Here is a 9,799-nt window from a genome sequence, read left to right on the forward strand (position 1 = left end):
TAAAAAATATAGTAATGCTTCCATTGTTCAAAACATTTTATATTATTTAATATCAATGTTTGTTTACCAAAAATTAGTCCTCTAAAATTATAGCCACACCCTACATTTTTGGTAGACTTAAGTTGGTTGCTTAGGCTGAAATGTTTGTTAAGGAGATTAAGATCAAGGAGGAATAAGGTGGAAGCTTGTTTCCCAGGTATGATCAGAGTAACTCACAAAGAGGGAAAGCTTAATTAGCACGTGTGTCTACAGAAGCCGTGGCTGGCTGTGTGTGAATGCAGAGAGTTAGACCCTACCACCCAGCTCACGCTCCCTGGCAGAGCCACCCTTCAAGTCCAAGGTTTAAGAAGAGGGTGCTCAAAGCCTTCCTGGTCAGTCCCTCGCAAATGTAGTACATGCAAATGATTTTATGGAAATGCTAAAAGGAGTTCAGAGTCCAGGCCTTTTAACTAGTTGGTAGGATTTAAAGTGTGTTTTAAATGCCAGCCAGAACTGGGACAGCAAGGGAAGGGGTGATATTGTCCAAAAAGAAATGTACTCTTTACCTGACTTAGGGAACTGTAACCCCTCTATAGATCACCTTTATAATAATAAAAAATAAATTTTAGGGGCTGGGAAGGTGGCTCAGTGGTAGAGTGCTTGCCTTGCATGCCTGAGGCCCTGGGTTCGATTCCTCAGTACCACATAAGAAATAAATAAATAAATAAATTTTAGAAAATGTCAGCTAGAAAGACTGCTGTGAATCTGCCTTCCCACCCAACCCCACTGCTGAGAGTCCCACTGATGCATTTTTTCCCCTGGTAGTCAAGAAAGAGCTCAGCTGTTTCGAATGGTTATGGGCCCTGGGCCCTATACACACTTTGCTCAGAGTGAGGAAGCCCCCAGGCCAGGTATCAAGTGAAAGGTCAAGAGCAGAGGCGGTCAGCTCACAGGGCAATTTGGGAATAGCCTACAAGCTGGCTGGAGGCCTGGCTCAGCAGTAGAGTGCCCAAAAGTTCAAGATCCAGAGTTTAAACCCCAGGACCACACACACACACACACACGCACACACACACACACACACACACTAGCCTAAAAGTTTTCTAAACCAAGTTTGAGTATGGTAGAAATATGTGTACTCTGCAATACAAACTTCTAAAAATAATTAACACACCTACCTTTATTAATCATAAAATGTAAAAAGAAAAATCAATCATTAGAAATATAGTCCCAAACACCAAGCCAGAATGCTCATTTTGGGAAAAGTCCTGTCTAAAAGTTTAGATCGGAGGTTTTCAAGTTTACTTAAAAAAAATTATCATCAAAATCTAGCTCTGATCTGGGCTCTGCTATAAGCTATCAGGTGACCCTGAGCACATTTTGTTAGCTCCCTGCTAATGAGACCACTGGACCTGAGGGTTTCCAGTGTCCTCAATGCTACGGTGGAAGACGCTTTCTCAAGCCAGTGATTAAAAGAGGCTTATGTTACATTATTTCACTTTGCTGGCAAAGAAGAAACAGATGTTTCTTAAAATTCACTCTGTGTGCCCTTCTGGCTACTTTAATGTAAGAAATGTGCCAGGGCCAGCTGTGGGCAGACTTCACATACAAACCTCCTGCCATGCCTCCCCCTGTCACTGGTACCCTGTAAAATCACAGCTTTAGTGGAAATGATCAACCTTTAACTTTTATAATCAGTTAAGCGGTTTGTAATTTTCAACTACCCATGTTTATTTCCATTCAATTTTCACAGATTAAAAGACCATGTTTTAGTAGAATCAACTCCTAGGGCAGACGGCAGCACTGATTTCCCATAGAGAAAGAGAAACATAAGAGTAAGACCCGTGGCTCTGAAGTTCCATGAAGACACCTTCCTGCAGACCAGGTGCACAGATGCTTTCCCACCCATCCAACTGCTGTCTCCATGATGAGCTGAATAAAGACACGACATCTGGGTCTCACCCAGAACGTATGGAAAGGCTGAAAGGTACAGGTGGCAAACTGTTCTGAGAAAAGCGAGACTCGGGCACTGCTGGCCACCGCCCTGAGGCACCAGGGAGGTGCGATGATGTGTACCTCCTCAACACAGCAGGCTCTCTCCCCTCACAGGGAGGTAGTGAGCTAAGTAAACAGCAAGATTCGAAAACAGTGTTTGTTGCAAGGCACCAAGGTACAGCCAGCTTTATAGAAAATCCAGAAAGAAAATATACTGAAAAAGGGAGTTAGCTCTCAGTAGAGGAATCTGTTATTACTGCAACTAGTGAGACAATTACTTCAGACAGACTACATTGAGATGCACACTGAGCAGCCCCTGCTGCAAAGGCACCGGCTGAGCAGAGCTCCTGCCCTGCGGGCGGGCGGGCCTGAGCGCCCGGGAGTTCCCCAGCCCTCGGAGGTCTTGGAAGAAGCACAGAGGCTGGGGTCACTTGTATTTGTAATACCCTTCTCCAGTCTTCTTGCCCAGCTTCTTCTCCGCGACCAGCTTATTCAGGGACGAGCTGGGCTGAAACAGGGGGTTCTTCGCATCCATTTCATGCCATCCTAAGGAGAGAAGGCACAAAGAACTGGGCTTACTTTGAGCTTGGTATGTCTAGGGATGTCTTGGGGCACCCCCTACTCTGATGGGGGTGGGTTTGGGGCAGTGTCCTATGGAGTTTCCCTGGGTGCAACCAACATGGGCCTCAAGTCAGCTTGCTGCCACCTAGTGGTGCTGCTAGCAGTCCATCGCCACTGTGGTCCTCGATGTCCATCTTCTTCCTACAAATCATACAGAGGCTCCCAATTCCGTGGAGGTGCTGGGTGCATGAAGGGCGTAGTACAGTTAGGTTTCAAAACACAAGGTAAATAAAACCTAAACTCCACCGACTGCGCTTCTGCATCTTCAACCAGGACCCCAGTTCTTGGCAACACATAACTTCGTGCGTGACACATGAATCATGAACTACATCCGCTCCACTGCTCCAGTCTTAAGAATTATTTTTTTTCCAGTCTTTGGAACTGCCACATTTAAATGGTCATAGTATCTTGGTCTCCACGGAGATGATACAAACAAACCAAAGCGATCAAATGCCACAGTTCTAAGATACTGTACTGGTTCTGAGATGTAAGCAGTAGAGAAAGGGGGTGAAGAGTACCCAAGACCTGTATGTGTTATGTTCACAACTTCCTGGGAATCTGTAATTACTTGAAAACATAAATAGAGGTTACATTCTTCCTTCTGTTGACTTGAACTGTACCCTGGTGCTATGGTTTCCATATGCTTTGCTCCCCAATGGACCATGGGCTGCAGCCTTCCCACTGTGGCAGTGTGGAAGTGGTAGAACCTTTAAGAAGTGGGGCTTGACTACATTAGTTCTTGAGAGAGTGGGCTGTTATAAAGCCGAGCCATTCCACACACACATACAGACCTCCTGCATGTAGCTGCTTCTACCTCTCTGTCAGGGAAGCCCTTGCTCAGGCACCAGGCTGTTTATAGACTTTCTAGCCCTCAGAATCACAAGCCAAACAAACCTGTTTTCTTTATGAAGTACCCAGCCACAGGTACGTTATTATAGCATATGAAGACACCTGGTGAGGGAGGACTGTGGAAAGTCTAAGATCCCTTATGATGTTTCAAACAATTCATAGTTCAAACTATGGAATATAGTTGCAATCCAGTTTAAACACAGACGACAAAGGATTCCAGTTCTTACCATCCAAAATGAACTTCGTGGTATCCAGCCCCACATAGTCAAGAAGCTCAAATGGACCCATGGGGTACCCAGCTCCCAGCTTCATGGCCGTGTCAATGTCCTCCTTAGATGCTTCCCCTGAGGAGAAAAAGGTGGCAGCGAGTCAGTGCCAACACCCTAAATCCTCCCTGCCACAGCGTCAGTCCTAGAGTTGCAAGAATTTTACATAGTTGCTCATGCAGAGCAATTCAGAGTCTGTATCTGGCTTGGGTAAGATCGCATCTCAGAGGCACGTGCCAAATAGCTCCTATGCTTCCCAAAGCAGCTGTGCCATGAGGTGAACTGTGGAGCCCTGCTGTTTGGTTCATGGAGGGGGAAAAAAAGCCCTGTGCCTGGGAACAATGGCTACTCCTGGTAGGTTCGAATTCCCCAGATCCATAGTCATTTACTAAACTATTAAATAGTACGACAAGTTTCTGTGTTCTAAATGGGCTCTAAACACACACACACACACAGAGTTTCTAATTTTGTATATACTGCAAACTAGACACTCAGAGCAAGACAGCCCTCTGAAGTGATCGTGACATAACAGGAGTAGAAGGTACAAATGCAAAACCACACAGTAGCAGTGCTAAAGCACATGCAGAGCTGACCTGCACTGTGAGCAAAGACAGAGAGCTGCCCAGGCTTCACCAAACCACCCTCAGCCCTAATGCCTTGTTCTAGAAGGGTGAAGACTCCAGCAAAGAGAGGGCCAGGAAGGCCTCTGTGAGTGGACAGAAGCACGTGCAGAGAGAGTAAGGAGACACATGGAATGTCTGGGCTCCATGTTTGGGATCCATACTCAAAAGCAGACTCTGCTCAGGATTTCAAGGCCCGAGTTCTACGGTACCACAATTGCCTCTGGATGTTGCAAGTAACCCCCCTGCACCCCCAGGCTCTGGGTAGCTCACACCTCACTCCTGTGGCTTTGGATGCAGAACATTCTGCTGTTACATCAGAGCTCAGCCTCTTCCTCTGCTCAGCCATTACCGCATCAGAATCTCCGCTTCCCGCTGCTTATAAAACAGATGTTGTCGGTCCTGACCAGGCTTCCCACCACTGCTGGCCATCGCCACAATCATTAGCCAAGCCTAAGCCTTACCCATGGCCCACTGACACAGGCAGTCCCCCTCAGTACCACACGCACTTTGTGGGGACAGAAATCTAACAGCCTAATTTACCCAAAGCCATTTAATCAATCACATCTGGATTCAAGGACAGGGCAATGGACCCTAAAAGGCAAGACTGGAGACTCAGAAACGTGGGGACTCTTTGTTTCCAAGAGCAATAGGAAGGTACTGTGTGTACTGTAGAGAAATCTCAACACTTCTGTAAAGTCAGCATCATTCTTAAAAAAAAATGTTATTTTTTTCCTATCTGAGCAAGAGATAGCCAAGACAGCATAAGGAAAAAAGAAATAAATTGCACAAAGTGCACAGATACAGACACGCAGATACACAGACAGACACAATGGTGGGCCAAATGAGAATGAAGTGTGGTATTTTAACTGATAATCCATCCCTAAACCTCTGTAAAGTAATTGCCTGAGGACTGCCCCGCCCTCCATCAAGCTGCGCATGCTCACCTAGCTCTCTGTCAACCTTAGCAGGCCATGGGCTACTCCTCTCCCTGCCCCAGGCTCAGAGTCCCTTAACTCCAACCAGACAACAAAGAAAAGAACGACTTGGGTGACTCTCAAACATGTGTGGCTGGGGAGAGAGACTAGGGTCCTAACATCTGTCTTTCTTCAGCTCAGCAGCACCACCTTCCAACCATTCTTGGCATTAACAAGAGACTCTTGGCACCAAGGAAAACCAGGAGGGAGGAACTGCCAAATGCCTGAGCTGAGCAAGCACTTTGGGGGCATGAAGGCCTTGGGACGCTGCCCCTGAATAGAGTACAGAAGAGACAGACACATATCTGGGCAAGTGCCAAAGGGACAGCTGAGCCATGAAGACAGCTGCGAGCGAGCAGGAGACCATAAAGCCCAACGCGGGCACCATGAGTCGTAGTCAGTCAGCAGCGGTAAGGATGGCCGTGGCCACAGCAGAGCTGTGGGCCGCAGGCAAGTGTGGAGGTAGGGCCTTGTGGGGCCTTGGAAGTTGTGCAGCTGTGGGTGGCCCTGACAAAGCAGCTGGCCACGTATCCTTCAAGGAGCCTCCACCAGGGCGTGTGCCACCCTGTGCCCCAGGTGTTCCCAGAGTGGACACAAAGTTTTCCCAGGGGGGTGGGGAAGGAAGAAGGAAGTCTCTGCATCTGTAGGGCTTCTCTGTGTGGATGGACTGCCCCCATCCCCAGCAAGGTATGTGTGCAGGTGGTGTGCGTGTGCAGATGGTGTGTGCGTGTACAGGTGGTGTGTGCGTGTGCAAGTGGTGTGTGTGTGCAGGTGGTGTGTGTGTGCAGGTGGTGTGTGTGTGCAGGTGGTATGCGTGTGCAGGTGGTGTGCATGTGCAGGTGGTGTGTGCATGTGCAGATGATGTGTGTGTGCAGGTGGTGTGCGTGTACAGATGGTGTGTGTGTGCAAGTGGTGTGTGTGTGCAGGTGGTATGCGTGTGCAGGTGGTGTGCATGTGCAGGTGGTGTGTGCATGTGCAGATGATGTGTGTGTGTGTGCAGGTGGTATGCGTGTGCAGGTAGTGTGCGTGTGACAGCACAGTGGTAGAGTGTGTGGGGGGGATATAAAGGGAACAGGTATGATGGGGGAATCCAATGTGACAGATATGGCAGGCAAGAGAGGGAGCTTCCAAGGGGCTTCAGGTGTCAACGTGGAACTGCTGAGTCGCAGGCACAGAGCCGAGGAGGTGGATGGGGTGTGGTGTGGGTCTAAGCATGCCTCTGTGCTGGCTAACAGAAGGTCACAGCTAAGAGGCCGTGTTGTACATGAAGGAGTCTGGCATACTCCACAGCATGGAGGGCTGGGGATCTGCCCCCACCTAGACATAACATTGTGCAATTTGAGGACAGATACTCTGACTCAGGCCCAGAAGGCCAGGAGAAAGAGGCCAAGGAACATCAGTGTCACTGCCAGGGCAGCGCCAAGGGTATGATAAGCATGTTTTGTGAGGATCAGATCCTGCCCCTCTTGCTGCACCCCATAGGGAGCTGGTGATGGGGAGAGGTGGAGGGCTTCCACCTGCTCAGAAGAAAATGACTTTCATCTGAGCACCAGAGGCTCAGTGCATGGGAGAATGTATCAAAAGGACAGTATGTTTCCATGAAGAAAAACACTGTGAAGAGATGCTACATCCTAAACCATTACACGGTCTATTACAAAAAAGAAAAAGAGAGAGAGAAAGAAAAAGACTGTCTTTTAAGGCAGGTAAAACTGCTGAGTGCTTTGAGGTGCAATTAGGTATATTTGTTGATAGATAAACAGAAGTGTTGGTTTGATCTTGGAGCAAAAGTGAAGCAATTGCATAAGCCATAGACAAAAGTTTAATATTTAAAGCAGACCTGGAGGAAGCAAATGTGCTTTCATCTCCCAGGAAGAGCAGGTGGAAAGGTTCTGTTTCAGAAATGACATGCTTGGAGAGAGTATTTGTGAATGAAGTCCCTGAAAACAATGATTACACTTGCTTTTTATCCAGTCCAATTATGGCACGTTTGCCTTTGAAGCAGACATGAGAGCTATCTTTCCCAAACCTGGGCAGAGAAGAGTCTGGAGGATGAACATCAATTAGAACCCTGGACCATGTCCCAAGACTTAGGTTTCTGTAACAGGGTGTCACTCTTTGTCAATCAAATCCTAAGGAAAAAGTGTTAGACCTTTCCTGAGGCATAAAAAAAGTGCATCACGCTAGAACTGGAGGCGTGGGTCAAGTGGTAGAGCATCAGCAGTTGAGCAAAAAAAGCTAGGTAAAGTGCAAGATCCTGAGCTCAAGTCCCAGTTCACAAAACAAATAAAAAGTACATCATGACATCTCTCTCAGCTGCCAGAAATCTTTATCCATATCAGCCTTGTCCCTTGTCACCCGCCATAAGGTCACACATTTTAGAACCTTAAGCTCAACATCCCCTAATCTAGTGATTTTTACATGATTATTTCCTTCAAGTTGTAAACTTCTAACCAAAAGCAGAAACCCAGGATATAAATCTGGACCAGCGAGGCAACTACTCTGGCTAGGACGGAGATAAGAGCATCTCAGAGCCACACGGGGAGCCTGAGCCCTGGGGACACAGTGACAAAGCCTGCTTCTGCACTGCAGAGCCTGGCCCTTGCTCCACACTGCGTGAGAGCTCCAGACCCCAGGCTGGCCTGGACACATACCTCGCTCATGCAGCCTGACCGCTTCCAGGAGATACGGCACCAGGAGGCGGTTCACAATAAACCCAGGTGTGTCCTGTTTCAGGAGAGAGAAAAGCGACTTTCTATTAAACCCAGCATTCCCTTTTTACCGTGGAAGCTGCTGCTCCTTATAGCCGATTTCCATTTTCCTTCTATCTCCAGGCATCCTTTCCCTTTCTCCTCTCAGAAAAGGTACCACTGCCTCTTAAGAAACACTTCCGCAGGATTCCTTGGTGCTTTCCCAGTGCATGGTGCTGACTTGGGAGAGGCACCAGGACCAAGGACAGGTTGTGCCGGCTGGCCTTGTTCTGCACCATGTGACACCCCAGCCCCTGGCCCTGGAATTACTCCTCATACTGCACTCTCTCACGGGTTCCCTCCCTATCTCTCCCTAGCATAACCAGTGTAGAATGTGGACTTTTATGTACTGATGTCTTCAGGGTTGAGGAGAAAACCAGGCTGGTAAATTGTGGTGAAATTTAGGTACAGCTGATTGCTAAGTAAATGGTGCCATCTCTTACCAAACACGCTGACCTTCCTGCAGCCAGAGCCCTTCTCCTGCTGGGGCCCGTCATGTCACAGCTGACCCATGTGCTGTGCAGCCAGATAGGAAAGCAACGGCACCGCTTCACTTTGGGCACACTGGAACCAAGCCCACACCTATCATAAGGGTGAGCGCTATCAACTTAACCAAGACTGTATCACGGACACGAGGTGTCTTTGTAACTGAGGCAAAATATACTTTCAACTTCAGAATCTGAGCTAGGGCACATGGGAATAGAAAACACATCACATGTAAAGGAAAAAAAGTCAAGAAAGCAGCCTGCAAAACAATTTGTCTCAATTATAATAACTACTATCTTCTATAGAAATCACTCATAGGGCCTGTCTGAGGTCCTATGTGTAGGACTAGAGAGAAGTAGATTATGGTAATTATGGCAAATTCATAGCCACCCATTCATCATCAAGTATTATGGAGTGTAAGCAATCATATTGCTGAAGGTTTGTAGCCAACTGGCAGGGTAGTAGGCCTGTTTATGCAGCAACACCACAACATGTAGTGTATTATGCTACGATTTCAGGATGGCTATAATGTTACTGAGTAATAGGAAGTTTTCAGTTCTAGTGTGGGACCATTATCACGTCTGAGCACTCTTAGATCATGACTCTATTTACTCTCTGGCCTGTTTCATGTGGATGCCTGAATAAGCCTCACTGAAAGCTTGAATAACTGACCCAGAGAAATTCTCAGGAACCCTCAGGACACCACGCACAGGATCTCAAAGCATAACAATTTTCTGAGACCACCGAGCCCCTATCCTTGCGGCTGCCGTGGCCCCTCTGACAGGAGAACAAGGCCTCCAGCGACCCCATGGGTTAGTACTCATGCTCACGCTGCTGAGAACCCCTGGCTTTCCCCATACATCCCTTCCTACCTCGGGCCTTCGATTTGGCCCATGTGGTGTTCTTTATAACACAACTGCTGCTTTCTCTCCAGCAAAGCACACACAAGTGAGGATGTCCAAGCATAACAGCTAGTTATGTGATGTTCTCTAAATCTAGATGATTTCAAGTGACACAACCCAATAGTGAGAAAAATGGGTGTGGAAAATGAGACTCGCTGAATAACAATGAACTTCTAGACTCGGGGATGCCAGCACCTACTAGTCTTCTCTTTAGCTACTGGGGTATCAAACATTTCATTTCATTGGGCTGGGAATGTGGCTTAGTGCTTGCCTAGCATGCATGTAGCCCTGGGTTCGATTCCTCAGTACTACATACACAGAAAAAGCCAGAAGTGGCGCTGTGGCTCAAGTGGTAGA

General features: G+C 47.6%; 1 protein-coding gene across 2 annotated transcripts in view; it reads right to left on the bottom strand.

Moving 5' to 3' along the window:
* Window positions 1-1,689: 1,689 nt before the first annotated feature.
* The window catches only part of Hadh (hydroxyacyl-CoA dehydrogenase), a 36,622-nt gene continuing 28,512 nt past the window's right edge, over window positions 1,690-9,799 (bottom strand). For both annotated transcript variants that reach the window (XM_013023815.1, XM_013023814.1), the window contains 3 exons: window positions 7,959-8,031; window positions 3,672-3,788; window positions 1,690-2,520 (listed from right to left, as the gene is read on the bottom strand). In XM_013023815.1, coding sequence (XP_012879269.1) covers window positions 2,402-2,520; window positions 3,672-3,788; window positions 7,959-8,031 — 309 coding nt within the window. In that variant the 3' untranslated portion in view covers window positions 1,690-2,401. The remainder of the gene's footprint in view (window positions 2,521-3,671; window positions 3,789-7,958; window positions 8,032-9,799) is intronic.

The sequence above is a fragment of the Dipodomys ordii genome, unplaced genomic scaffold (genome assembly GCF_000151885.1).
Source record: "Dipodomys ordii isolate 6190 unplaced genomic scaffold, Dord_2.0 Scaffold70, whole genome shotgun sequence".
Classification (NCBI taxonomy): domain Eukaryota; kingdom Metazoa; phylum Chordata; class Mammalia; order Rodentia; family Heteromyidae; genus Dipodomys; species Dipodomys ordii.